At 42.7% G+C, this 27,944-nt stretch overlaps 5 protein-coding genes across 14 annotated transcripts in view; 3 read left to right on the top strand and 2 right to left on the bottom strand.

Annotated features, from left to right (window-relative positions):
* The window catches only part of LOC6583571 (synaptotagmin-5), a 40,341-nt gene extending 34,631 nt beyond the window's left edge, over positions 1 to 5,710 (top strand). For 3 of the 4 annotated variants that reach the window (XM_015162930.3, XM_044009549.1, XM_044009550.1), the window contains exons 2-8: positions 1,026 to 1,450; positions 1,518 to 1,748; positions 1,827 to 2,358; positions 2,422 to 2,702; positions 2,775 to 2,924; positions 2,984 to 3,124; positions 3,186 to 5,710. In XM_015162930.3, the coding sequence (XP_015018416.1) occupies positions 1,112 to 1,450; positions 1,518 to 1,748; positions 1,827 to 2,358; positions 2,422 to 2,702; positions 2,775 to 2,924; positions 2,984 to 3,124; positions 3,186 to 3,332 (1,821 nt within the window). In that variant the 5' untranslated portion in view covers positions 1,026 to 1,111 and the 3' untranslated portion in view covers positions 3,333 to 5,710. The remainder of the gene's footprint in view (positions 1 to 1,025; positions 1,451 to 1,517; positions 1,749 to 1,826; positions 2,359 to 2,421; positions 2,703 to 2,774; positions 2,925 to 2,983; positions 3,125 to 3,185) is intronic. The other variant, XM_015162932.3, reaches the window with a different exon arrangement.
* An 809-nt stretch (positions 5,711 to 6,519) lies between these two features.
* On the bottom strand, positions 6,520 to 16,562 carry LOC6583569 (liprin-beta-2). 2 transcript variants are annotated; one of them, XM_044009548.1, is made up of 3 exons: positions 16,087 to 16,562; positions 15,018 to 16,027; positions 6,520 to 6,754 (listed from the first exon to the last, which is right to left on the bottom strand). In XM_044009548.1, exons 1-3 carry the CDS (start codon positions 16,309 to 16,311, stop codon positions 6,619 to 6,621), a joined length of 1,371 nt encoding a protein of 456 aa, XP_043865483.1. In that variant the 5' UTR covers positions 16,312 to 16,562; the 3' UTR covers positions 6,520 to 6,618. The 2 variants fall into 2 exon arrangements, with proteins under 2 accessions (XP_043865483.1, XP_002009235.2); XM_002009199.4 differs by lacking the exon at positions 6,520 to 6,754 and adding an exon at positions 13,407 to 14,782 and having other exon boundaries at positions 16,087 to 16,555.
* On the top strand, positions 9,562 to 13,332 carry LOC6583570. Of its 4 annotated transcripts, none has more exons than XM_015162928.3 (2): positions 9,562 to 10,167; positions 10,643 to 13,332. In XM_015162928.3, the coding sequence occupies exon 2, from the start codon at positions 10,651 to 10,653 to the stop codon at positions 13,102 to 13,104; it is 2,454 nt and encodes an 817-aa protein (XP_015018414.1). In that variant the 5' UTR covers positions 9,562 to 10,167; positions 10,643 to 10,650; the 3' UTR covers positions 13,105 to 13,332. The 4 variants fall into 4 exon arrangements, with proteins under 4 accessions (XP_015018414.1, XP_032586787.1, XP_002009236.1 ...); XM_032730896.2 differs by having other exon boundaries at positions 9,562 to 10,195; XM_002009200.4 differs by lacking the exon at positions 9,562 to 10,167 and adding an exon at positions 10,357 to 10,543.
* A 291-nt stretch (positions 16,563 to 16,853) lies between the features above and the next one.
* LOC6583568 (vacuolar protein-sorting-associated protein 36) lies at positions 16,854 to 19,119 on the top strand. The gene is made up of 3 exons (XM_002009198.4): positions 16,854 to 17,031; positions 17,097 to 17,813; positions 17,877 to 19,119. The coding sequence occupies exons 1-3, from the start codon at positions 16,936 to 16,938 to the stop codon at positions 18,264 to 18,266; spliced, it is 1,203 nt and encodes a 400-aa protein (XP_002009234.1). The 5' UTR covers positions 16,854 to 16,935; the 3' UTR covers positions 18,267 to 19,119.
* Positions 19,120 to 19,435: 316 nt separating this feature from the next.
* On the bottom strand, positions 19,436 to 27,629 carry LOC6583567 (polyhomeotic-proximal chromatin protein). Of its 3 annotated transcripts, XM_044009647.1 has the most exons (8): positions 26,913 to 27,628; positions 26,212 to 26,844; positions 25,726 to 26,181; positions 23,449 to 25,662; positions 22,967 to 23,219; positions 21,229 to 22,884; positions 20,500 to 20,727; positions 19,436 to 20,432 (listed from the first exon to the last, which is right to left on the bottom strand). In XM_044009647.1, exons 1-8 carry the CDS (start codon positions 26,946 to 26,948, stop codon positions 20,092 to 20,094), a joined length of 5,817 nt encoding a protein of 1,938 aa, XP_043865582.1. In that variant the 5' UTR covers positions 26,949 to 27,628; the 3' UTR covers positions 19,436 to 20,091. The 3 variants fall into 3 exon arrangements, with proteins under 3 accessions (XP_043865582.1, XP_002009233.2, XP_015018411.1); XM_002009197.4 differs by having other exon boundaries at positions 25,726 to 26,844; XM_015162925.3 differs by lacking the exon at positions 19,436 to 20,432 and having other exon boundaries at positions 20,690 to 20,875; positions 25,726 to 26,844; positions 26,913 to 27,629.
* Between the last annotated feature and the right edge of the window lie 315 nt (positions 27,630 to 27,944).

The raw sequence follows: 27,944 nt of genomic DNA, 5'->3' as shown, positions 1-27,944 counted from the left end.
TATTATGTGCATCACGCGACTCACTGACCATACGCATTCGAAGAAGATCTGTACATCACATACATATAAGTATATAAACATATTTCTATGTTACATATGTACTTTGCACATTGCATTTGCTTTTTATATATGTATGTGTATGTGTAAGCATTTTCACACAGAGAACGTATATTTATGATCCCGAACTAACATGGGGGTTGGTCTATGATTTTTTCGCTCGCTCGCTCTTCCCTTTCCCTCTCGCACTCTGTGTGTTTTGGTGTCATTTGCTACACGTGCTTAAATTCATTTAATTTATTTAATACTTGAAAATACATTTATTGTTTACAATTGTATTGCACACGAAACATACCCTCCATTCATTTTGCTCTTCATCGGACATAATCGTCAACCCTCCAGCTTGTCATTGAGGAAACTACTTGAACTATGGTATTGGGTGTGACTGCGAATGAATTTTTATTGCGTGTTCGATACGCTGCGTAACACTGTGAGTAGGCATCGAGCCTGGCATCGCCGCTTGGGGATTGATTCCCGTTCATTTGCTGAGGTTGCCTTGCTAGGCACGGGCGTGTCAAGCGAACGGCCTTGGAATGTTGAACTAGAACTATATGTATGCAACAATGTTTAATGCATCTGCATCTGCATATTTGTAGTCGTGGCTTATCATTTGGTACACTTCTCGTTCCAAGGCTACAATCCTGCCCACTGGCTCTCGCTGCTTGTTGGACACATGTACCTAAATCGTGCTTTTTGCGATGCTCCTCTGTGGCGATGCAGGTGATGCGCAGTTATAAGCAACAAGAGCCAAGGACATTCTTGTCCAATTACGGTATTGAATATCAAGGCTATGCACTTGCCAAAACTTGTCTTATAGTCTTGTTAATAATACAGATAGGGTGGACCAACAGAGATTGAATAGGTTTGACATAGCCATGTAGTAAGACCACCCATTCCTTCCAACAAAAAGCTTTCGAGTTTTTAATACGAGAACTATTCCTCATCCATCTCTCTCCCTCTACAATAAGAGTTCCGAGAATTGAATCCGTGACTCAACAGCTAAGTGAAAAGAAAAATTAATTTAGCGTAAGATCAAAGCCCACACATACATAATATGAGTGGCCTGGGTCCGGCTGCCTGTTGGCTAGCACACAAGCGAATCGAATCGTGGTCCCGCATGGCCAAGGAGCGCGTTGGTGCCGTTCGCCGTGTTACACTTGACCGCAATTCGGCTGACGAAACTACTGGTAGTGGTAGTGGCAGTGGCAGCGGCTGTGGCGGTTGCACCCAAATGCTGCCAGGAAGCGAGGGTGCAGCATCCACGACACCGCCGCCGCTGCAGCCGATGACGCCGCCGCCCTCGGCATCGTCGGTGACCTCGACGACGAGTGGCATTGGCAGTGTGTCCGCCGGTAGTGGCAGCGACAGTTGTGATTTGCCGACGGATTCAGAGGTGCTTTACCAACAATCACATCCGCATTAGTCCCAAATTTAAATATTCGAATTTGTGCCGTTTGCAGGAAGTCAACATTTCTAAGGAGTCACACACAATACAACCGGCCACACAGCTTCATGGCATCCCGTATGTACCGACCAATCCGATTCCATCTGACATTTTGCGTGGTCCTGCTGAGATATTTCACAGCCCGTTGCACTTGCACCATCAGAGCCGTTCCTTTCCACCGCGTCTACAGCGCACACCCTCAATATCCAGTCAGAGCAGTATGGATAGCGCTCCGTCCCGGCAGTCGGTGAGTTCACTCCTCCAAAACTCTATTCTCTAACTCTTGCTCTATGTTTAATAATAAAAACGCAATGTCAAATATTAGGGACATCGCGGATCTTCACCCCAAATAAGGACGTTTGGTCCCGACGGACGAAGTTCTCTTCCGAGTGATTCAGCGTTTCCCCACCATCTGGCCCGTTCGCCCAGTCCCATGCGAACTATTTCGCTGGATGCTCGTTGCAGCAGCCCGGCTTCAGCTGATGTAAGTGTTATGCGGACCCCAAGCCCCTCCCAGAGCAGCCTAGCCTCTTTATCTGGTGGGGTCGGTGTTGGATCTGCACCGAATATGGTTATGACTGGTGGTGCTGGATCTGTTGTTAGCAAGGGCATGAGCATGAACGTGAATACTGGTCGCTGCCTGTCCCCACTGCTCATACCTCCACGTCCTCAGCCCGGCATTGACCCAACTGTGGGTCCGGCTTCGCCTCTGGGTGCCCTACAACCGGACCTATACCGAATGCCCGATGGACCGATCTACCTGACGGCCCCCGAAACTAGCCATGCTGTGGGCCGTTTGCACTTGCGGGTAAAATATGATTACCACCTATTCGATTTAACGGTTCACTTAATAGAAGGTGAGTACATTTTAGCTTCCATATCTGGGAACTAAAGCTTTAACACTTTGAATTCCTTTACAGCGCACAATTTGAGTTCCATTGAGGAGGGCGGCTTCAGGGACCCTTACGTGCGTCTGATGCTTCAGCCAGATGTAGATAATCGCAAGCGTCAAACACATATACACCGCGGCGAGTCGAATCCATACTTCGATCAGCATTTCAAGTTTCCGGTTTCCCGTGATCAGCTGCAGGGCAAAGAGCTGGTCCTGCAGGTTCTCGATTACGATAGATACTCGCACAACGACATTATTGGTGAAGTTCGTATTTCGGTGGGTGGCCTAGATCTATCAAAGTCCGTCGAGGTAAGCATTGTGCTCAATGATTTCCGAAAATATTCTGATATTTGGTATTTCTTATTATTTTATTCGACCTAGATATGGGGCGACTTGCTGCGCACCAAGAAACCTAAAGAGGATCGACCAGAACTGCTCTGCTCCTTGAACTTCCTTCCACAGGCAGAACGTCTGACCATTGTAATAATGAAAGCCAGAAACTTGGATACTATTCAGGAGCCGTATGTCAAGGTACGGCAACAATTTGAACATAATTGAATATCTATTTTGATTAAACGACTTCATGTTAGATATATCTGATACAAAACGGAAAGCGCATAAAGAAGAAAAAGACAAGCATTTCAAAATCCGATGACCTAAGCAATCCCATTTGGAACGAGGCATTTACATTCAATCTACAATCAAATTACTTACAGAGCTCCGCCATTGAGGTGAGATTTTCGTGGTCATTATTGTCAATTGTAACACAATATCTTGTTTTAATATGTGCAGATCTATGTGGTTGGTGCGGGTAGCGAAGCAACTGAAATCGGCTGCTTTGGACTTGGCCCCCAGGAAAGTGGAACTGGTTGTCAGCACTGGCACGACATGATTAACAATGCACGCAAGCCCACAGCCATGTGGCACTACATTCGTTAAGAATGGCTTTAACATAAATATGTTTCAGTATCAAACAAACAGACAAACAAAAACAAATTCAAATCTTCATCCAGCGGTTTTCAAAGTACAAATCTCACCTGAAAAAAACAATATATACTGATTTCCATTTTTAATGAGTTCAGGGTGTAACAAGAGCGCAAAACCAACTTCATCGAGCGGTTTTCAAAGTACAAATCTCACCTGAAAGCAAGAGCTGAAAACCAGCCTAGGGATATCTGAAGCGTTACGCATAGCTATTTCAGATATATGCCATTATTTGCTAATAATTATAATTTTATAGGCTTTTTCCTATGGTGTCCAAAGTTTAACCCTATATTCCTATTGCTATATATATACGCATATATTCTATATTTACTTAACGACAAATACACAAGCTCAACCAAAAAGTTCCTACGGTGCACGAACGAAACGAGCAGCCAACCTTCATTCAATCTACATTCCGGACTCAATTTAAAGAAAAGGATACGAAAAAGGACCCGATCCGACTGAAGTAAGAATGGGGCATGTCAGCGGAGTTGTTGACATTTTGGTTCGCTTTGACGAAGAGAATTCAAGTGTGCATTTCTTTAATAATTATGAATATGAAAACATTTCAACGGCATTTCGTTAAGTCTCAAACGGTCGTCAATCACCGACCCTTGAAATTTGCTTAGACCACAGCAACAGACTGACGGACTCCTTTGTAGCGGCGACAGTTGACAAATTGCTCCTGCTGTCCTTTTCGAAGCGTCAGTATGAGTTGCACCCATGTGCGAGCGCATTGTGTGTGTACGCCATTGAGTGAGTGCCAATGGTTGACAGTTTAGAGTGCAAGTAGGCAACCTACGTGCTATAACTAACCATACAACGTAAAAATACAAAAGAAAGTTTTACAATCGTTTGCCACTGACTTTCCAAAGCAACTTCATGCGCAGCATTTGCTGCTCTGACAGTCCTCATAGCTCGCACTACGCTATGCACGAATGGCAATCAAACTTCCAAAGAGAAGCTCTGCTAATATATAACACCATCGCATTTTCGACTCGCGCTGTCGCGCACAATTAGATTCGATTGGTTGTCCGTGTTTTAGCATTTAGGCATATGCAGATACATGAATTTGTCTGCGTTCTCCTTGTTACTGCAATATGCTGAATCTTCTTGATTAAGTCCAGCTATGGCGTATGTAGGGATGGTATGTGGTTAGTGATACTATGCAATAAATGAAACGCCAAGAACTTCATGCAAATGGTTTACTTAACAGAATGTTCCTTTCATTGCAAGCAGCGCACCATTTGGTAATTATTACGAATATTCCATATACAACGATAGACACGTAAATCCTTTACTATTTGTCGATGTTAACTACATACATAAATACTAACATACATACATGGATATATGTATGTTGCATGTACATGAATGTAGTTTATAAGAAAATAATTGAATTATTTTCTCTACTCCAACAATATTATTATTCTATTTTTGATGTTGTACTATTATTGGATGTATGCAGGACAAGCTTACTGTAAAATATATACTATATATATAAGCTATACATATGAATACCTTTCATGTAAACACGTTTATATAAGCCATTAAAAAAAATATATATATATATATGAAAACATGTTATATAAATATATGATATATGCATCACTTATTATCTTACTGCAACTGCTATTGATAAAACCAAAAGTTAATTTATATTTAAAAGACTTGGAGAAAATGTTCATCCTAAACTATATAAATATATATACATATATATACATATAAAATATTGTAATCTAATACTTTTCTAATGTCATTTTAAATATGTATTTGTAAATCAAATGTTTAGTTTCTCAATTTTCCAATGTAAATTAATATTTTACATATGCATATATACCTATACATAAATATACATAATATCCGTATGATCAAATTATTCAATATATATAATAGCTTATATATACATATAACATTGACAAAGAAAAACTCATAAACTGAAATACCTCCGACTTACCTAATATTGTATTTATATCATAACATTGAACAAATTCACAAATATATAATTATATAACAGAGATTGTGAAATAAATTTCATGGAAACAATGGAAACTGTTTACACAAGAGTTTACTATCTTGCTCTTCTGAAAAATAAACCAAAATATCCTAAAATATACCAGCTATTCGCATATTGATGTGAACAAAAATTGATGTGAACAATTTATTTATTAATTATTGAGTGAATAAATACACAGCACACACAAATTTTAAAAACTTTTTTGTTAAGAATTTGCCAAAATATTGAAGTTAACGTAAGTGTAAAAAAAAAATCGAAAATTTTCAGATATATGAAGAATATCGACGGACGCAAATAAATATGCCTAAACAATAAATACATTGCAAACTAATTTTATTCTTAATAAGTTTTTTTTTTGCATTATTTCTGTCTTATATTAAAGTGTTTGCATTTTGCGGGCAAATGAACTGCTTGTTTAACGAGTGCACTGCTTGCTTAATATCAATTTCAAGTTCACAGTGCGTGCAAAACTGTAGAGTGTGTGAAAGAAGCAGCTTACATTTTCTCTATTCGATTAATTTTATTCTTTCCACATTAAACAGTAAAATATAAATATATTACATATTATAAGCGTAAACACACTTATTTTTAATACTAGCATCCGAATTTTGACATCTGTCAAATACGATTATCACACAGCTGCTGTCCATCTATATTTCGTGAAATGGCATATTGTCAATGAATTCAAAAAATATGCAAATAGTTAATTTCAAATCCTGCTAGTCTGGCAGCTCTGTCAGTCAGAATCAGCTGCTGTGCGCATGCGAATTTGCGTCCGTTAAATGTCTTGCAAGCGCAGTCGCAATGCCGCCACCGCGAACGGATCAACGGTAGTGCGCGTAATTTTTGATTTGCTAGTGATGAGAGTTTTGCATTGTGCGTGAAGAGAATTTTAATATATGTATTATCAATTAGATGTTGAGCGAAGTGCACCCCCTGAAGTGAATTGTGCACTGTAAAAGCTATTGATGAGAAAGCTCCTGTGCTACATGCGTATCATGCTGTCATGCATAAGCCGCTCTCCTCTGCCCGCTGAGGCTCTTCCCGTTCTGTGGTATTGTTGTTGTTCTTCCAGCGAGCGAGGCAGCGCGTAGGCGGCCAAAGTGGCAGTTATGGCCATAAATACAAATATGTACGTACCCGCCAGCAGGTATTGAATAAAAGCACAACAAAAAACAAAATGAAATAAATGAATGGTGTTGAATGCCATTTATACAAATATTATCAGAAACTGTGGCAGTCGCAGAACCAGATAGATGTGCAATACATACACTCCGCCAATGTTCTGACCAACCTACGGACTGCAAAGCCACTCGCCGAGTACTGCCGATGGTGATGTAAGCACCACTGCCATCCAAATCTGTAAATGTAAATAGTACCTGGTTAGCTGGTTCGAGTAGTCAACTATGTGCATACGTACGTACCAAATGACAGCATATTTTGTAAACTCGCCCACCCACTGTCAATAATAGACTTTTCTACTTTATTGACCTAAAAGAGCAGGCGAACAAACTCGAATAAACTGCATCATACACTCATTGCCAAATGGAGTACAAATATGATGGTGATGTCTAGACATTGCCTGTGTAATACCCACAATTCAAGATTTTGTTTGCTTTATGGCAATCATCACTCCTACAACCAATACAGTGATAAAAATAAACCGACTGATTGGATTAAGTTTATTGTATACCTCCTGTACAGAATTGCCACTTCAAAATTGGTTTACAATACGATCACATGAGAAAAGTAATTGTTCTCAAATTATCTAATCCTAATATAACCTGATAACTTAATCGTAATTGCGACTTTATAAACGGAATTCGAAAAGATATGCACTCATTTCATTTCATTTCCCAATTCTTAGAGGAAATTTATTCTCTTGACGACAATTCTCATGATAATTTGACAATTTAAACACAAACACAATTTAATTTAAAGAACATTGTTCAATAAATTCTGTATGTATATCGTAATGTTATTTATTAAACAAATATGAAAGCTCTAGTCGAGAGAGGAAATCCCCTGATTCCTTCGAAGAACTGATATTCCAATAATTCTTCGCGTCTTTCTGCTTACACAAGAAACACACACAGTCACATATACGGATGCACGCACAAACACGCATGGGCTGCAGTGTGGGCTTACTATGGGAACTTAATTGTTTAATAATTTTTCATGTCTATGGGATGTCTTCAGATCGTGATTATAACATTTGCGAACGTATTGAAATACGCCTTTTACAATTTTAGGGGGAGTGGGAGGATATAGGGGTGGGGGTGAATTATAATAAAAATCGAAATGTTATATAAACCATATGAATTAACATTTAAAATTTGACGACTCTCGCTTTAAAAATATAGGAGATACAGTTTTAATAATGTACTCTTATATCTTCCGAGATCGACGCGTTCAAACATACGGACAGACAGACAGACGGAATCAGCTCGTCGCCCTGGTCAAGAATATATATACTTTGTGGAGTCTGCCACGCCTCCTTCTGCCTGTTACATACATTTTAACAAAACCATTGTACCCTGATTTCCCATTTCCCATATAATTCCATTAATATAACGGCAATATTTGCAATTGAACTTTAAACTAAATAATGTGAAATTCTAAGGAGAGTATCCCAAATATAAGAGAAATATAAGACAACAATAATAATTTATTAATCGATTTAATGGAGTTTTATGCTACATGTAAAATATCAAATTCAACCTACAAATAGCTCCAGATCTGAAATCACATCCGGAGAGCGCTAGACCGGTTAGAACCGATTAATAATACTCGTTCAGGAAATGTGATGAGTATATTGGTTTTCGGTAAGGTGCGTCTATGCCTCCGCTCAATGAGTTAGAAGCTATTTCTCCAAGTTTTAACTTGTAATTTATATTTAAGTGAAGCTTCGGCTTTTAAGGTATTACCTACAAATTATGTAATTTGTAATAGTAAATATGTGTAAAACTGCATCACCACTGATGAGTTTTGCTAGAAATTAAAGAATTATTTACCTATATCATTAATAATGGATTAATAACAAATGTAATATTGTATATGCTGATATGGCAAATCAGAATTTCACAATTTCACAATTTAAATAATAAAAAATTAAATTAAAAATCTTAAATTTGTTTCATATTTAGCATGTCGAATAGTAGACTACACAGATACTTCCTATTCACAAGCCAAAAAAATTTAAATTTTTTCCAAAATCAAATCTTGCATATAAAGGGAGTAAACTTTTATTTAGCCTATTTGTATATTTTATGACTTAATTTCTTATATTTTGAAATTGTTTTTCATTCACTCACAAGATATGCTATAAACAATATGCTCGACCCATCTATCGATTCTTCCGTCCTAATGTAAGTCAGTAGCATTTGAAGATAGACAAACATATACCATAAAAGGAGGGAAGCCCATTTTCAGATTTTTCCAAGGAGACAATTTGTTCAGAGCTTTAGTAAAAATGTAAATGATTTCAACACCTATTAAAAATATAATATAAGTAAGAAAGATAAGAGAAGATAAATTCATATAAGTAAATTCTAAGAAATTTATACACTCTTAAAGTTTAGTTTTTACAAATACTTATTATCAATTTTAAATTGTGATCCAATATCAAGTATACGATTCTCAATTTTGTATCAAAGGAGACCACTATGACCCATATTCTCACACACAGTAAAACACGCATATAGCTAGAGCTATAAGAGTGGATGTTTCTAAATACATATATAGATGTAGAAATATACATATAGACATACATCCCGAAATAAACGAACAGAGACATATATTTTGAGGGCATTTTTCCTTTTCGGAAAATAATAAGCCGCCACATACACCTACGCTAGAAGCAAGGCAAAATACAGATGCCCTAACTTGAAGTCTCACATAGGTCTATAAATAATCGCGATATCAACTGAGCGAATACCTATGCGAAGAATCAAGAACTTTGGGACGCTGCTCGCACACACCTTGAATGATGCAGCTGCTAGTATGAAATGTGAAAATTGATCGAATATGTGATACCCTTTAAGAGGTAAGCATACGGAGCTATATTTAGCTCAACTACGTTGCAAAATAGCTGTAACTAACATGCGAGCTGTTTCTCTAGATCCGTAAACAAAAACCAATAGTTCATGAATGAAATCTGAAATGAAGTCAAAACTAAAATTTTACGAAATATAATTCGGTTTGTCCGGCGTGTTTTTATCGCGTTTGGTTGCTCTATGCCCGCAGAGCAACGCGAAACGAGCATCGCGGCAACAAGTTGGATTTTTCTAAAAATGAATACACGAAATATCTTCGTGTTTGGCGTTAAATACAGACGGGCACGACAACGCACCGCAGCCACGAATGATAAATACAAAAAAGAGCGAAACAGAAGAATTTAATTTGATTTTCATTTGGCCTGCTCAGCGTTATATTCTTCGTCTATTGTGTGGCGGGGCGTGTTTGCTCTCTCCTACTTCTGCCTCTGCCTCTGCCTCTGCCTCCGTCTGCGCCTGCGTCTCCGGCTACGGTCCATCTAAGGAGCATATTTTCAAAATGATGCCTTTCGTGACTTTCCCGCAACTAGTTGAGTTTTGGATGTCAACACGATGTACACGCGCGCGATGGCGATGCAGCAAACCAGTCCAGTGCGATAGAGAACGCGTGAATCTTTGGCTACTCCTCATAAAGGGATCCCACTCAATACTCAATCCAGCAATCAGTCTGCCTGACTCAATGATAAACTAGTCTAGCACTAACAATAAAAGGAGAAAGGTATAATTATACAGCATAAATTCAAAATGTGAGCACCGTCATTGTTATGACTAAAGTGATATTATCAATACTCAAACCGTCCGTCGGACATGACCATTGGCACACGATTCTGTGTTTGCCTGCATTTAAGCCTTTTATGGTCATAGACTTTCGTCTAGGGAATCGAATTTCATGTACAAAAACAAATTTCAGCGTTCTCTCAAAAAAGCATGTGCATGTATGTCTGTGCGTGAGTGTGTGTGTGTGTGTGTGAGATACAGCGCCACTTGCCAGTTCGTAGAGCATTTAAATAGAATTCCCGTGTTGCCACCACCATCGCCGATAGAGACGGATACGGATACGATCGGACGATGACGATGACCGGCGTGTGAAAAATGTGAGATGTGAAAAGTGTGTGTGTCTCAATAAAACATAGTTACGATTTATTCCATATTGGGATGGCAGAATGTAACATGTCTTAATTATTTCATTGCAGAGCGTAACATGGAGGATCTGACGCGGGAGAAGGTCATGGCCTATGAAGCTTGTGACCACAGCAGCAGCATTAAAAACAACAAATCACAAATGTGCAACAGCTCAATAAGATCGCACAAGTTACCTCAGGTGCCGGCAAACGGCATGATTGCTACAATACTGCCATGCATTAGGCTAGACCCGGATGGAGGTCAGATCGTCGAAGCGGAAGCCTGGCAGCACATGTCAGTGACTGATCACATGCGCCTGGATCCATTGAATACCAATAAGCTGCTGCTACAGGGATCCGATGATCCATTGATCTCGCACGGAGCCAGCAATGATCCACACGATGAAGATCAGGACTACCCATTCAAGACGCTGCTAGCTCGCAGAACGGAGGAACAGCAAACAATGCAGCATGGCACATGCAGCACGCTCACAAAGCAACAGCTCAAGGCTAATCTAATGAATGCTAGGAAATCCCACAGACCCATCCCGGTGCAGGAGGTAGCCGTGGCTACGCAAAGAGTACCCCGACAGGGTAAATCAAAGAAACGCCCCACATCTAATGCAGGTGCTGTCAAATTGCGCTTCCACCACCAAGCCTTGCCGGCAGAATACGCTGCCCACTATGAGGCAACGCAGAGACGCCATTTGTCCAGCACCCGAACAGCTCCATCTGCAGCTCCCGCCGTAAAAGTCACACATCCGCCGCAGAGCCAGTCGCACGAGAATGTACGCAGTTGGCTGAAGAAGATAGCCGAAATTCAACGGAGTGCGGAACGGCAGCAACAGGAACAGGAATTGTGCAAGGACCTTCGATCAGAGCAACCATCGGAGTCAATACGGGTTGTCGCAACTCAGCCGCTACAGTCCGTGGTTGAGGTGTCCAGCCCGAAGCGGGGTGCCATCAAATACGCTGACTTGCCTTACATGGGCGAGATCACCTTGGATAACTACAAGCCCCGACGAGGCCGCAAGCCAAAGAAGGCGGACATCTGTCATTTGATCTACAAGAATTATGGCACCATCGTCCCAACCAACGTTCCGGCCACGTCCGCTCAGCACGGTCCACTGCTTGAGTCTAAGCTTCCAGCCGGTGGAAGTGCGTCGATACTCCCACATCGTATTGGGCCCAGCCCATCTGCAGCTGCCGTTCCACTAGAGGAACCACTGAATCTCTGTCTTCGGGATCAATCCAGTGATCGTTACTCAATCTCAAGCGGCGACAGCGATAAGCCGTCGACAGGGACCAATGCAGCCACATCGACTACGGAGTGTGGAAGCTATTCACATCGTGCAACACCCTTACCAAATGCAACAGGATCAATGAATCCTATTTCAATTAAATTTGCTAGAGAGAATGAGGTCAGTGTGTCTGAGAAACTGTTGCTACAGCCTGTGGGGTTAATCCATCAAAAATTCATGGGCAACTGCCACTTGGGCGTACAAGTGGAGACCATTGAAAAAGATAATCAACTCTCATTGAAAATTCCAATACCTAGTGGGTTCTTTGACACCATAACCACCATCACCACCTCACCCAACAAGCGAGAGCCGCTGGAACTGTCGATCGACACCGTAACGCCACCTGTCATGCGGAAACGTAAGCGATCGGCGATTTTTATCCCCCCCATACCGGCCGAGTACAACGGCAGCCCCTCTACTGAGGTCAGCATTTGCAAGTTTAAGTTTACGGGCGGGGCTAAGCCTATGCTGGAGGAGAAGAAGATGCTGTCGGTGGATGCCGAAGGGAACTATCGCTATTACAATGGCACCGGCGACAGGAACCTGCGAGGCTATGAGTTCATATCACGAGAGCAACAACAACAACAGCAACAGCAACAGCAGTACCAGACGTCCGCTTCATCCAGCACCAGCAACGATAAACTATATATTGATATACCACCGCCCTCCACGGATCTCAGCCTGGAACTGCTGCACATACCACCAGAATCGCCAACGTCGTCTATTTTCTTGCCCAGCAGCCTGGTGCCAGTCGCCTCGCAAAGTCCCTCTAACTACTCCAGCTCCCATAGTCCCATGCAACACGCAGCGCTCCAATCCGAGGATTGCAATAAACAAATGGAGCCCCCTGAGCAGCTAAGCAGATCACTTGCGAGCCCAAGGCAGGTGACAACGTCAGCAGCAAAGAGGGGCCGTTCGTCGCGCCGCTCCAAGCAGCGCGAAAAACTTGAAAAGACATTTAAGGAAAAAGGATTTCTGATACAAACTCAACAACTGCAATCGGCAGAAGGCGCCACGTATTGCAAATTCAGACAGCTGAAGAAGTTTACGCGTTACCTTTTCCGCAACTGGAAGGACCATATACCGGAGAGTGATATTTGCAAGCATCACCATGGCAAGGATGTTGTTGCTCGCGATCAGCACAACGTTCTCGAGAATATACTAGTCGGGCAAATTGGCCTAGGAGTAGATAATTTGGCCACAATGCAGGCTACAGCAAAGCAAGTCACATAGCGGGTCCCGCACAAGCTTTACACAAGTTACTACGACTCTGAATACACTGCCAAAGATTGATAGATTTAAGAAACAGTTCTCGAGAAAGATGCTCTCGCTAGACAGCCATTATCTACTACAATGTTGATTCCGTCCAAGCTGGCTAGCCTCTAATTAAATGCCACGCGTCAAGTCGTTCAGCAATTTAAGCAATGTTATTGTTAACAATAAAGTCCAATTCTAATCCAATTCACAATTTGTAAAATTCAATGGAGTCCTCAATCGAAGTATCAGCTCGTTCCCAGAGAATCGAAAACGTGTGGTTCTGTAAAAATGCGTTATATACTTTAATTATGGAGCTAATAACATACAAAATAGTGTTAGTAAAAATAAACTCGGATATTCTCCGTTATGCCAGACTTTCGGATTGCTTTCCAGGTCAATAATATATATGATGATTTAAATACTTCATTTTTTGGAAGACGTCAATGCTTGTTTGTGGTCTTCGTACAAAAAAGTGCGAAATTCAACATAGGTATGTATTAGTATAGTTGTGCATATAGCAGCCTGCTTTGTTAATACGTTATTGTTTGGTCATTTGGTAATGGTACCATAAATTGCTTAGAGGTCGACTAAATCGCTCGCTACGTTAAATTCTTGTGAATACAATTCATTTCGTGCAACTGTGCATTTCATTTTCGTTAGATCGAAAGTTGATCCGTTTCAGGGTCAGTTTTAAAACTAAATTAACAATACGTTACTCGTAAGTATACTTCTTGCTATGCTCATAGGTTTCGATTAATTAGAGCTCAAAGAGCCATCGTGGTCTTTGCTCGCCTCTGCGTTGAGGGACATGGCAGGGACAACCATGTTCATCGGGCATACTAAATCTGTCCAATCGACCTCAGCTTGTCCCTTTGCGCTCTTGCGACGTTTCAGTGTAAACTGGGAGCGCTTTGGTGGTTTCAATTTGGCCGTAATCGTCAGCGGTAGATAGCCGGGTGCAGCTTCGGCATCGCGTTTGCAATGTATTATGGTACGTCCAACCAACTCCTTAAAATGCATTGCCAAGTGGCGTCGTAGTAGAGATTTACTTGGCGGAATCGACAGTAAATCAGCTAATAAGTCGGCGTTGAATCTTTCCTCATAAAGCATCAGTGCTCCGTGGACACCAGCTCCGCGTAGATTTGGAGCATACTCAGACAAATCTATGGTTTTTAGCCATTCCATTACTCGGTGGGCGGTCCACAAATCAACACTCTCCTTTTCTGGACTATTGGATTCGTCGCTCTGATCAACAATCCTGGTGGAGCGTCGAATCAGACCTTCAGGGTCCCAGCGCAAGCGGCGCATGCACAAAATACCGCATCGCAATGAAGCAATATGTAGGCATGAGCTCACATGCAATTGGGAAAGATCCTCGAGCGTTAAGCGATGCAGCATGCGCCCATCTACCTTTGCTTGCAAAAAGTAATCCTTGTACTGAGGCAAACCAATGTCATCCAACCAGCGCAGCACCCAGCCCACATCCAATTTCGCAGCCTTTATTGTCAGCTCATCAAACTCCCTCTTTGTTATGTCATCAATGGCCAACAAGATTTTCTTCCGATGCAGAACGGATTTCAAATTAAGTTCACGTTCGATATCGACAGGTGATGCGGTGAAGAAACAAACCGATGGATCATTCTTCAGCCATTTTCTGGTAACAGAACAATCATGGAAAACGGAAAGTTAAGCTCAATGTTGTTTTTAGGGAAATTTTAATAATCTATCGATCTATTCTTCAGAGATATTAATAGTTAATGCCTAAAGATATAAAATTGGTGACTTCTTCAGCTCAATTTCAAAGTTAATTCAATTTTTTTAATTATATAATATATAATACCTGGCGATTATTATAATTATCAACGATGATGTATACGATCCACACTCACCTACAATTGTCCTGGTAACATCCAAGACCCATGTGCGCCAACCAGTTGCAAACTTCCTGGGCGTTCCAGCTGCTGTAATGTTTTTCAGCATCGGTGAACAATGGAGTCTGGGCACTCCATTCAATGCGGCCGCCTGCAGTTGCACGCGAGCCACCTCGACGGAATTCATCTGGCTCGGCCTGTTCCAAAGCAGTCAGTTCACAGTTGCTGCTATTACTACGCCGCAATTTGCCTAATATGCTACGCAATCCGCGCGCGGAACGCTCGCGCAACTTTGGCGAGGGTGTGGATTGTGTTTGGGATCGAAAACTTGAATACATAGACATTGCGTCATCAGTTGGGCTAACACTATCGTTCAACAAACTGTCGTCAATAAGAATTTGTTCGTTAGAGGCAAACGCCACATTTCGTTGTTTCCCACTGCTGTTGGCATTCACATCAAGGGTTTGGGTATTGTTATCCTTGGTGCTTGACTGCAAGCGCTGCACCTGCTTTGTGGCACCACCATGTGATCGTGGCAAGCTGTGAAATTGTGGCTTAATCTGATGCCGCAAGGCTGTTGGCGGAGTTTTGGGAGCTAAACGACCATCTGGCGTGGTCTTCTGGTTTAGATTACCCATGCTGCCATAGGGCATATTGCAATTTGTGGCATTCAGTTCGTTTTCGCACTCAAGTGCCGTACGATGCAGTTTCAACTCGCTTAAAGCACTCATTAATTCAAGTTGCTGTGTTTCTAAAGCCGATTGTGAAATCACTTGGCGCTGCAGTTGCTCTTCTTTGCTGCAAAGCTGCTGCGATTTCTCCGTTAGAAGCCCTTCCAATTCAATGATTCTGTCCGCTTGCTCAGACACGCGTTCCGCCAGCATTTGGTATTGTAGAGCCAATCCTTCCTTGTCGCGCTGCAATCTACGCATTCGTTCATCTGAATCTTGGCGCGGTATATGCGTTTCCAGCCAATCGCTTATGATTGCTGCAGTAACTGGATCTGGAGCTGGCGCTGCTAAACCAACCTACAAAAGCGATACTAACTCACTTACAGCTTTTATTATTCAAATAGCTTTTGACTCACCTGTTGCAGTGCCAAAGCCAGGGTCTTAGCTGTTGATAAGACATTGGTTGCCGAAATTAAATTACGCTCACAGAAACTTGTCAAAGAAGCCGTAGTTGCAGTTCCTGGCTGAGTTTGCGACTGACTACTGACTGCTGCAGTCGCCGAATTGGATATTATGCCATCCATCTGTTGCAATGCTGCCTCAAGCATTTTACTCGCCTCTGTTGCTGTCGCTGTCGTCATGATACATACAATTATTTGTGCAAAGAGCTTTGACAGTAATCCGTACGCGGTGATCGATGTGCATATAAGTTTATTTCCTGTGTTCGTGCATTGTTACATAAGCACCGTCAATTGGAATATGACATTTCGGAAGTTTGTAGTCTCTATTATGTATTAATAATAGTAATAATACCACAAAAAAAAAAAACTAAAACAGAAAAAGCAACAAATTGCTATTGTCTTGCTATTGGAGGCACATGCTCATAGTAAAATTGGTCCTATCGATATGCTGAGCTATCGATAGTCGTGGCCAGGCGTGACGGATAAAGAAATAAGCAACGCTTCTTCCATTTAAATGAAAATAGTTTGTATATTATTTATGAATTTATCCTTTTATTAAGAAATACTCGTAATTCAATAATTATTTAAGTCATTACTCGCATGGAAGTTAAGAATTGACAATACTTACATGGTAGTCTTTTTTTTTTTTTTTGTGGCATCAGCTTACAATTTCATGATTGTAGTATATTTTTTGCAGTTCGATATATATCAATATATCGTAACGGTGCCATCCAGGGTCACATATCTAGTTCTAACAAGAGCCAAAACAAATCTAAAAATATTTATTTGATAGAACTAGCAGTAATGAATCGTTTTGTATATGAAGAGGCTCGTTTAAAAGAAAACGAGTCGTTCGTAAGTCGCGATCGCAACGTAAAAATCTATGATGGAGACCAAAAGGTAGATCACATCATCTAGTAAATGTTGCATTTACTTTATTTGGCTACGGCTGCGCCTCTTTTCAGACGGAATTTGAAGATGGGGAAGTGGTGCTTACGACTCATAGATTATTTTGGGGCCGTCCTGGAGAAATCGCTCGCGCAGCGATAACTCTTTGCCTGCCACTTAGCTTTGTTATTTCTCTCAGTGAGGAAACAACAGCCTCCAATTTTTTTGGACGCAAAACACGGATAATACTGCACTTGCATCCGCCCAGCATAAATAAACCTCCTGGCCCAATGGACACAAGTCGGGCTACCCACATAAAACTCTCAGGTAAAAATGGACTAAGTGTGGAGTTCCACACCGCGCTGCGAGAGACTTTAAATGCGCGGGTCTGGGCCATCGCGTTAACGAGTGAGACCATTGTGAAAGGAGCAGAGTCGAAGTTAAGCGTGGGCGATAAATTATCTAGAATTCAAAAACGCACGGGAATAGGTGGAATAGAGCGGCACCTAGAAGCGAAAGCCAAGGAAACGGACGAGAACATAGCCCTTGCATTCCAGGATCTAAGTGTTCTTATGGCTATGGCAAAGGATATGGTGGGCTTATCCAAAAATATAAGCAGCAAAATACGTGAGCAAAGAGGTGAAATATCAGAGGATGAAACAGTTCGATTCAAATCCTATCTGCTCAGCTTGGGCATAGATGATCCTGTGACACGCGACAATTTTACCAGCAATACGGCGTACTTTAATAGTCTGGCTCAGCAAATATGCGAAATGCTACTCGATCCAATCGAAGTGAGTGTAACTCACAATTTATTCGAGTCTTGGTTTACTGAATGTTGTATATGTTTTTGGTAGGAACATGGAGGCATGATGTCCTTGGCTGACGTATATTGTCGTGTGAATCGCGCTCGTGGTCTGGAACTTCTTTCACCCGAGGACTTGCTGCATGCATGCGAACGCCTTAGTGGTCCCATTAAGCTACGTCGATTCCCCAGTGGCGCCATGGTTCTACAGCTCGAATCTCATGATGATGAGCTTATTTCTATTGACACATTAGAAAAAGTGCGCTCTGCGGAATCCTTGGCAGTGGAGGAGCTAGCTAAGCAGCTGAACATATCGCTATTGTTGGCTAAGGAGCGACTGCTGGTGGCAGAGAGACTGGGGAAAGTTTGTCGGGATGAGTCCGTGGAGGGGCTGCGCTTCTATCCCAATCGACTGCTTGCTTGTGATAATGACTATATATGATAATAATAATTCAAAGACTACGCGAGTTCATATGTCAAATTAAAAAGTCCAGATAAACACAAAGTTTGTACATTCACACAACAAGACTGTTTTATATTTGATTTATCAGAAGTCTTTCTTAGATGTATTGTTTACTATCCACAATTGAGAATAGCTTTTGTCTGCGATTAGGTTCAGTTCTCCCGAAAGTCTTTAAACGATATTCGTTTTATTTTTACGTTAAATGAAAAGATTCGACGTCAGGTAATTAGATAAGCAGTTATTGAGTTGAAATTACATTTATGTTATTAGATATATTTAATAGCTTATGATGAATTTTTAGATTGCTCTTGTACTACTTTAACTCTTTTAATTATTACTTAAATTTTTCTCTGAAGACACGGACTAATGCGCGTTTTGGGCTTTCACTACCTGTTTCATTGTAACATTTAAAATTTTGTAGGTAGTACCATGTTTGCATTCTTAAATCACATTTATTATAACATTGAGTAAATTATTTTTGAGTGTATGTGTTTATTAATGGGTAACTCTGGTTTTTGTTTTTGTTTTCAATTATTTGTAGAGTAATTTGTATTTTATAGGCATTTTTGTTTTTGTGTTTGTTGTACAGAAAAGCATACTATGCCAGACATTTACAATTACAGCAAGAGATAAAACAATAGTAAACATAACTAATTAAATAAATAATTCCATACTACAAAACCAATTCCTTAATATATAGCGACAATTTATCAGATCCGAGCTACTGCTAGTTACTTATCTGTCTTCATATACATATACGATTGTACGCAAATGTCGCTTTCTCCGATCGGATAATATTACTCTATTATAAATACATTTTGTTTAATTACGATTTGCTTGACTTCTGTTTTTCGTTTGTTGATCTTGTCGTTAATTGTGAGTTGCAGTTGGAAGTACGAGTACTAATTAGTTTTTTTTTTTTTTTTTTTTTTTTTTTTTTAGTTTTTAGTTCTTGTTTTTTTTTTTTCAATACAAACTAAATATGATTTATTTTAATAAAATTAGGTTAAGCATTTAAATAATTAGCAATAATAATAATTACAATAATATAATTAATAATAGTACAATATGCATAAGTATATTTATAACATATTTTATATGAACCGCTACAGCTGTTCATATCTTCTTTTTTTCGTAACTAATTCAAATCGTAATAGTTAGCCATATATTATTCTGTGTGTTTACAATCAATTTTACATTTTATATTGTGTTTTTCTTACTATTGCTTTTGTTTTGTTTTCATTTGCATTTGCATTTGCATTTCGTGGGGAGGAGCCGTTCTCGCATTACTGCTTATGCTTAAAGTTACCACGACGCTTACGTAGTTAGTCTTAGAGTGTAACAAATTGGAGTTGGAGAGCCAAATTAATAGACATTGTTGAAATGGCTTTTGGAGCACGTATTGAATATGAAACAATTAATATGTACAATTATATATGTATAGATACATACATATATGTATATCCGTATGAGCTATACACTTCATTCGTTTTGTGGTTAAGCTGAAATTTCTGCAAACGGCACACAAAAACGAAACGCAGTTACCATCGCCCTCCCCTTGATTACGAGCATCACCTTTATGCACAGTTGCAATCCCAGTCCACTCCCAGACTGTTGGTTTGATTTGATCTCATGTGGCGTGCGCAGCTTACACACAGTTATACACACAAAAATGTATACCGATATATGGGTAACTATAAAATATGTGACGCGTAGCCTTATTCCTTGTCTCCTCTCCTGAACCCAGAATAGAAATAACTGGTACGTCCGCATTAATTGATTTCTCCAGTACCAAGTTTGGTGTCTACTTGGTGGCATCGGTGGTGGACCGCCGTCGATTGACGGCTGCCTGTTGCTGCTGCTGCTTGGCCGCTGCCAGAGCTGTTAGGGTGCGCTGACTCATTACGCTGGCATTTGTGGGCGCCGACCGACCAGTAATTTGTATGTGCTGTAGCTGTTGATGTTGCACTTGACTGGGACTAGGCAGAGTCTGGGAAGTTGCGGTGACAGTGCTCTGGTTGAGTATTCGATGCTGCTGCTGATGTGCTTGCTGCGTCGGCGTTTTCACAGTTTTCAATTGCATTTTCTGCGCAGACATCACAATCGGTGCGGCACCTATGCTCGTGCTATTCGTAACGGCATTGCCTACAAAGAAAAAGAATTCGGGTTGGGATATTCATCTACTTGAACAATTGCTTTACAGACGACTTACTGTTGACAGCCGTTGTTGCAATCTTTAGCGTCGAACTACCAATCTGACGCTGTGCGGTGAGCAGCTGTCGACTGCTAGCTAGTTGTTTGGTGCCCACGACCTGGACGTTGCGCGCTCTCGGTTGTATAGCTCCAGTTGCTGCTGTCGCTACAACACCTACACCACCACCACTTGAGGTACGTATTGTTTGAGGATTTAGTTTCTGTACTCCGGCACCGACTAGTTGAGCTGTAAGCAGAAAGCAGAACGGGCGTGCGGGGATATTTTGTTGTTGTTGTTGTTGTTTAGGTTACAATGAATCTGTTGGTCAGAGACGATAACTAACCGCCCCCAGAGGCCAGGGAAAGGGCCAGAGTTAGCTGGTGCAAGTGTTAAACTGATGGCGGTGGTTAAACACAAAACACATAAACAGTTTAGTTGCATGAGTATCGGATCGAGTTGTTAAGAGGTTTATGTGTGAACAAGAAACGAAACGAAAATAAACGAAACGAAACGAAACAAAATAGAAAGTAGAAACAGGAATAGAAACAGAAAAGAACAAAATTAAGCATGTTCGTTCAATAAATAAATATATCAATTATATATCAAAAGAAAGCTTATTGTATAATGTTCGAGGATCAATTACAATTATAACACGTAGACAAGCAAGCTGCTCCGCGAATCATCATCTAATTAGGGAGAGAGATCCTAAAGCAATTCTTATGTGCTGCTGCCAGTGGCACCACTTACCAATGGGAAGCGTGAGCATAGCAGTAGTAGCTCCTGTTCCACTTCCATTGCCGCCTCCACTCGCTCCTCCACTGCTAGCTGCATTGTTTGTGATGACTACCGTTTGGGTGCCACCCACCGATGAGGGCAGACTGACGATGGTTCCTGTCGGCGGGGCATGCTGCGGCTGCTGAGGCGAAGATTGCGTCGTCTGCAACGTAATCGAGTGCGACAATTGCTGCTGCGTCGACACAGGCACCGAGACCAACACACTGCGCTGTTGAGTCTGGGCAGGCGCCAATGATCCACTCGTTGTGCCTCCACATGTCGTGCTTTGCTGTTGCGACTGTTGCTGTTGCACCTGCACAGGTGTCTGCAGACTGTTGCCGGAAAACTGCAGTGAAATGGGCTGCGTAAAGCCTGGAATCTGGACCTGAACATTCTGAAGACCTGCAAAGTTCGCCATGGCACCCTGCAGCTGGGACAGATTGATGCCCTGCAGATTCAACGTCGCCGTCGTCTGCTGTTGCTGCTGGGGAGACGCCGACGGCTGGGGATGTGGACTCGACATTGGCGAGTGTATGGATGATGTGGCGGGCGAATGCACAAGTGTCTTGGTGATGAATTGCTGCTGTTGTTGGGTCGACTGTACCGGTGATGGTTGCTGTGGCGACATGTGCGGCATGGCCACCGCTGACACGGCTGACACATTTGATGTCACGTTGCTGAGTCTTTCAAGCAGGACCTGATTCGGATGCGTTTGCGACGACTGCGAATGATCCGAGCCAGACGGCGAGGGCGTGGCAGCATTTGTGAGTAATGCATTCAGAGCACCGCTGCCTCCACTTGATGCAGACGATAAGTTCGTGGGCACGGCAAAGCCACTCGCATTTGAGGCATTGGAGTCGCTGCCAGGTGAGGGTGCTGCCATGCCCACCACAATCGCATTTGGTGGCGCAGTGGTGCTATCCCTTCGCAACGAGCTCAGAATGCGCTGCTGCTGCTGTTGGCCGGTATTGAGTATTTTGAGGCTGCCACACACGCCTCCTGTGCTGACAGTGTAAGCGCCATACCCAGTGGGAGGATTCGTCATCACTGCCGGAGGCGATGCCAGTTGCGACGCAAGTGCAGACATGGACACACGCACCGACTGACTGCCATCGGCAGCCTGCTGCGCACCTTGACCTTGAGCCTGGTTCAGATTGACGGCTATAAGATTACCAGCTGAGTTAGTACGAAACGTTGTTCCACTACTTGCGCCAACGATGTTAATTTTACGGTTCGAATTCAGAAGACTCTGCAAAACCTCGCTCGACGGCTGCTTGCGTTGAGCATTTACCAGTGTCGGCGTTCCGCGCGTCGTCTGCACATAGGTTGCTGTTGTCGCATCCACATTGGCGGGAACCGATTGTTGTTGCTGCTGCTGCTGTTGTTGTTGTTGCTGCTGCTGCTGCTGATGCTGCACCAACGTCAACGTTTGCTGCTGACCCGTCGACGACGTAGTGAACGTGCCACTAGCGACTGGCGTGCTGGTCATGGCCGCTGGGGCGCTATTCAACAAATTTAGTATAGAGGCATTGCCCGAGTTCTTTAAAGTTGTTGCAGGACTGCCACTGCTGTTGCTGCTAATGTTGATGATAGACGTCGAGTTGGCGTTGGAGGTGGGCGTGCCGCTCGCTAATGGTTACAAATTGACCAAAATATACATATATATATTATCATGTGTAATAACGTGTTGTATTGCAACTAAATGACTCACAGTGCTGCTGCTGTTCTTGTTGTTGATGGTGTTGCTGTTGCTGTTGCTGTTGCTGGTATTGGTTAGCAGAGTTCATGATGCTAGTGACTATGGCATTTATCGCAGCCGTGCTGTTATTATTGTTGCTACTGTTGTTGTTGATTGTATTGTTGTTTGTGGCAGTTATTTGTTGTTGCTGTTGCTGCTGCTGTTGTTGTTGTTTCTGTAGCAGTTGATGTGTTGTAACAATCGACGACCCTTTTAGCTGCGATTGCTAAAATACAGAAAATAATTAATTAATTATTGGACTTAAACTATAAATGTTTTAGGAAATTAAATGATGAATGTTCTTGAATGAATAATAGTTCGGAGATTAAAGTGCTGACTATATTTACTATGGCGGATAATCTGCAAAAGTATTCATGTTGCGTATCGCAAAGCGCTTTTCAAATCGAATACTGGCTGAAGCAATGTTGTCCAATCTCTATTTCCTATATACTTACGAGGATTGGCACGTTGGAGTTGAGCTGGGCGCGTAATGCGGAGTTGGCACCTATTGCCGTGTTCAGCTGGCCTGCCGTCGCCTTTTGGTGTTGTATATTAGCGGGATGTATAGTGATGCCTGAGTGTTGCATTGTGGTATTTAACTGCTGCTGCTGCTGTTGCTGCTGTTGTTGTTGTTGTTGTTGTTGTTGTTGCGGCTGTTGTTGCAGCAGCACCAGTGATCCGTTGCCCAGACTCACTTGATGTGTAGTACTGGCGGATGCATTGCCGCTGGCTGTAAGAAGTTGTATATGCGGGTGTTGTTGTTGCTGCTGCTGTTGCGTTGGCTGCTGTAAAATGCTGTTGTTGCCACTGCCGAGTTGAGGCTGTTGCTGATGGACTTGCAGTGTGCCATCTGCATTGAATTGAGTAGTGGCAACCGCCTGCTGTTGCTGCCGAAACGTTTGTTGCAGACCCGCCACCTTAGTAACGATTGCTGGTTGCCGAGACAGAGTGACGTTTGGATGTGTTTGCGCGACATGATGCACTGTAGCGGGTAGCTGTTGTGGCTGTTGACTAAACTGTCGTTGTTGCTGCTGTTGTTGTTGCTGCTGATGTTGTTGCTGTTGTTGTTGCTGCTGCTGCTGTTGCTGTTGTTGTTGCTGCTGCTGCTGCTGCAACAACAATCGTTGTTCATTTGTAAGTCCAGTGTGGGTAACAATTGGCACATGTCCGGGTATAAGGTGCGTGATTTTAACAGCCTTGCGTCCCTCTTCAGTAAATATTTCCCGGAATTGCTGAATATATCGATTCGCATGGACACGGGTGCCAAGTGCGAATCGACACGATTCTCCATTACGTTCGCCCTCGCGATAATCGCGGTCCACGTACAGCTCGCCAAGATATTCTGCATCGGAGGGGCGTTGGAAAATTGAGAGTTTGATGTGATATAGAGCTCGCCGGCCCTCGCTCGCTTCGCGTTCCGTCTCCAGCACATATTCCTCAATGAGCTGCGGCTGAAAGTTGTGTCGGCAATTCGTCTGGCAGCCTTCCTTGCAAGCATCGCTGAACTCGTTCAGTGGCTCGAAAGTTTTCGCGTACTTCTCCACACTTATTACGTTTTCGGGCACCTTCAGCTTGACCGGGTAATCCAGGGTAGGTGGTCTTATGGGTCTGATGACTTCGTGTGGTCGCCGTGGCACCTTTGAGGTGAATGAAGAGAGCATGGCACCCACCAACGGGTTGTTGCTGGGCGCTGTCGCGGGGGTTGCATTCGCTGTGCTGTTGCTGGAGGTACGCGGACGCTGACGCAGTCGTGTTAGATAGTCACAGAGCTCGAGTCCTTGGTGATGCGTGAACTGATCTAGCTTGCGCTTGCGATTGATGGCCACCTGGGTGAACTTTTTCATTTGGCGGCGCATTTCGTGCGAGTTGAAGCGTTGACGCTCGTGCTGTGCATTAATGGACTGGCGACCTATACTGGGGTCTGGCTCCAGACACAGTGGCTCCGCCGTGGCCAGCACCAGTTGGCTTTCGATCGTTAGCCGGTCCTCTGGCGTTGAGCCGGCCCAGCCCAACGAACTTCCCAGTTGCTGCACGTCCGCGAACAGGGTCGCATTGCTGGGCCGCAGCAGGATGTGCTTCATATCACAGATATTTGTTGAGGTGGCAAATGTCTGGCGGAAATCGCGTATTTGCGCAATTACACAGCCAGCATAGAAGACGCTGGGCTTGGCATACACCCGCGACCCGTCGCTTCCATCTTGTGGGGAGCTCAGGGTGACTGTTTCGGCGCTCAGCAGATCCATGAGAAATTCGGGCAGGAGTTCGCGATCGATGCACTGCAGGAGCAAATCGTTTTCATAGGGCCAACGCAGTACTTCAACCAAGCCATAGCCAGATGATATAGGCGCTGATGCTGCGTCTCCAGGTGATGCATCGGTTTCGTTCAGTCTCGACTTCATCCTGAAAAGATTATTGCTAGCGTCGCTATCGGCGTGAGCTTTGTTACGACTAGCAGTGCTAGCCGAGTTTTCGATGGTGTGGTTTCCGTGGATGTGAGCGGGATCCGTGACGATCCATTCGTTTGTAAGCGGATTAAGCATTATTTGTTCATCGTAGTGGAGTGCCAGGGAGTAGCCCTTGTTACCAGGGTACAAGTTGACGACAATGGTGTTTAATCGCTCGCACTCAACAAGTCGATCCAGAATGAATGAACGACTTCGCTGCTTCAGCTGCACATGATAAATAACAATAATAAATTAATGGAATGGTGAATCAGTTGGTTACAATCTTACCCCAGTTTCCGCGAAATGGTTTAAATCGTTACTTAACAATTGCAGATATAGCTCCTTGATTTTGTCGTGGATATTAAAGAACTTCGTCGTCGATTCTCGTTTGTTGTTCACTGAGTTGGATAAGGTGCTACTGGCATTGTTGTTAGTATTGGTATTGGAGCCAGCTCCGGCGCCAGCACGCGGTGATGCAGACGTCGGAGCTGTGTTGCGACTAGAGTAACTACACTCCTTGCTATTGTTGTTGTTGCTACTGCTCCCTTTAGACCGTTTGCTAGGCGACGATGTGGGAGACGACAGAACATTTTGGTGGTTGTGCGACTGAGGCTGATGGATTTGCAGGTGATGATGGTGCTGTTGATTGTGACTGCTTGTAATGCCGGACGAAGCACTTGAAATGCTTTGGGGGAGCCGTCTATCAACCTTCTTAGTGCTGCTGTAAGATTGCTGTTGCTGCTGGTGCGGCTGTGGCTGCTGTTGTAGGTGCTGAAAAATATGTGACGATGTGGCGGAGGTGTTATTGCTATTTAAGCTGGAATTGACACCCGGTGGCGTGGACAGCAGCAGGTCAGGAACTACTGGTGAAGGCGATGTGATCGAGTTCAAATTGGACAGCGTCGTTGTTGATGAAGAGCATGATGAAGGGGACGGCGCTATCGCAATCCCAGAACAAGGCAGCCCGGCAGATGTTGCAGATGAAGCGGGTGGCTGCTCCGAGAGTATGACAATGTTGCCACTAGCAGGCAGCTCAGTAGGCGATTCGTCGTCATCGAATATGCAGATTGGCGGTTGCGCAGGTATTTGAGGTATCGCCTGTAATAAAGATCGTACGCTGACGGGGACCGGAGCAGCTGGTACTTGTTGTGGTTGTGGTTGCTGCTGCTGCTGTTGCTGGCTATTGTTGATGGCAAGCGTGGGTGAGCATGTGGACTGCAACACCGTGTGCAGCTGATGGTATGACTGCGGCTGATTCTGTGGCTGTGGTGAGCCTTGTGAGCCCTGCGACGCTTGGTAAACAAATTGCTGTTGAACAGCAGAGCCAACGGCATGCGGCAAGCCCTGTGAGCTCGCATTCAGTGGATTATCGCCTTTTAGCTTCTTAAGCGTGTCATTTATGATAAACTATTATAAACAGAAATTGACACATTATATTTGATAATTCGAAACTACAAGCGATCCCTAATACTCACATCTGCTTCTTGGCATGAGGAGTCCAAGCTTTGCATTGTGCCAGTGAGGAGTGCAAGTCGTTGTTGCAGTCCCAGTCCCAGTCCCAGTATTAGTTCCAGTTCCAGTAGCACAGCCGAGTTTCAATTCAATTACCAGCGACGACGACATTCAAATCAAGGAGCGAAAACTGTACGAGAACAGTAGTTAGGCGCCTCCCCAGGACCAGTTCAGTTGTTTTCATCGCTCCTCCTTGCGCTCGCAGGTGTCTGCCAGTCGAGTAACAACTACTCAACAACAACAACAACTCGTTATTTTCTATTTCGATTCCTTTTTCAATGCAATTTCATTTGCGAGGCACGCATTGCCTTCGAAATTGCGCCCTTTTTCACAGTAGTCTTTGAATATTGTTATTGTTAAGTTTTAATACGCTTTTCCTTCCCCCAAATGTAATTTCTTCACTCTTTTTCTGTGGCTGCTGCTTTGCGTGACATTTTCTCTTCGTCTTCGTCCCTCTTTTGCCTTAGGTCTTTTTGCCTTTTTACACACACACAACACACAAACTCCAGGCCTTAAACGTAATGTACGCACACGTTATTTACTTAAGCTCTTCGATAAGTGACTTAATTTTAATGTTTTTCATTTGTTTAATGTTTTTTTTATGTTTTATGCAGAAAGTTTAGTTTTGCAATGGTACGTTCTCGCCGAATACGCGTACACACTGGCAGCCAATAGTTGAGTTATCGATATCGATAATTGTACAATTTATGCTTAGAATAATGATCAAAATTTTGAATTAAATTTTCAAAATGCCGACTCTACTCAGATTATTCAAATTCTATTTTACATATAAATTATAATCATGCAATAATAAAAACAGCTGCAATACTTAATGATTATGAATCTTGCAGCATAATTCTTATATTTTTATTTTTTAACTGAGCAACACTGGTAAGCGATTAATGTATTCGATAGTTGAGTAGGTCGTTATGTACACACCAGTGCTGCCCATAAGTAGGAAATGACAAACAAAATTAGAAAGCATGCAATCATTC

Source organism: Drosophila mojavensis, unplaced genomic scaffold, assembly GCF_018153725.1.
Source record: "Drosophila mojavensis isolate 15081-1352.22 unplaced genomic scaffold, ASM1815372v1 contig_74, whole genome shotgun sequence".
In the NCBI taxonomy this organism is placed as follows: domain Eukaryota; kingdom Metazoa; phylum Arthropoda; class Insecta; order Diptera; family Drosophilidae; genus Drosophila; species Drosophila mojavensis.
The sequence above is the reverse complement of the archived record's forward strand: the minus strand, read 5'-3'. Positions and strand labels throughout refer to the sequence as shown.

Bases quoted from the DNA above. Each gene is read 5' to 3' on its own strand.
- LOC6583570 (XM_015162928.3), top strand. From the start codon at position 10,651: ATGGAGGATCTGACGCGGGAGAAGGTCATGGCCTATGAAGCTTGTGAC.
- LOC6583569 (XM_002009199.4), bottom strand. From the start codon at position 16,311: ATGACGACAGCGACAGCAACAGAGGCGAGTAAAATGCTTGAGGCAGCA. The intron at 16,028-16,086 runs GTGAGTCAAAAG...TCGCTTTTGTAG, and splicing joins TGGCTTTGGCACTGCAACAG to GTTGGTTTAGCAGCGCCAGC. The intron at 14,783-15,017 runs GTGAGTGTGGAT...TTCTGTTACCAG, and splicing joins TGTTACCAGGACAATTGTAG to AAAATGGCTGAAGAATGATC.
- LOC6583567 (XM_002009197.4), bottom strand. From the start codon at position 26,948: ATGCAAAGCTTGGACTCCTCATGCCAAGAAGCAGAT. The intron at 26,845-26,912 runs GTGAGTATTAGG...TGTTTATAATAG, and splicing joins CCTCATGCCAAGAAGCAGAT to TTTATCATAAATGACACGCT. The intron at 23,220-23,448 runs GTAAGTATATAG...TCTGTATTTTAG, and splicing joins ACTCCAACGTGCCAATCCTC to CAATCGCAGCTAAAAGGGTC.
- LOC6583568 (XM_002009198.4), top strand. From the start codon at position 16,936: ATGAATCGTTTTGTATATGAAGAGGCTCGTTTAAAAGAAAACGAGTCG. The intron at 17,032-17,096 runs GTAGATCACATC...GCCTCTTTTCAG, and splicing joins TCTATGATGGAGACCAAAAG to ACGGAATTTGAAGATGGGGA. The intron at 17,814-17,876 runs GTGAGTGTAACT...TGTTTTTGGTAG, and splicing joins TGCTACTCGATCCAATCGAA to GAACATGGAGGCATGATGTC.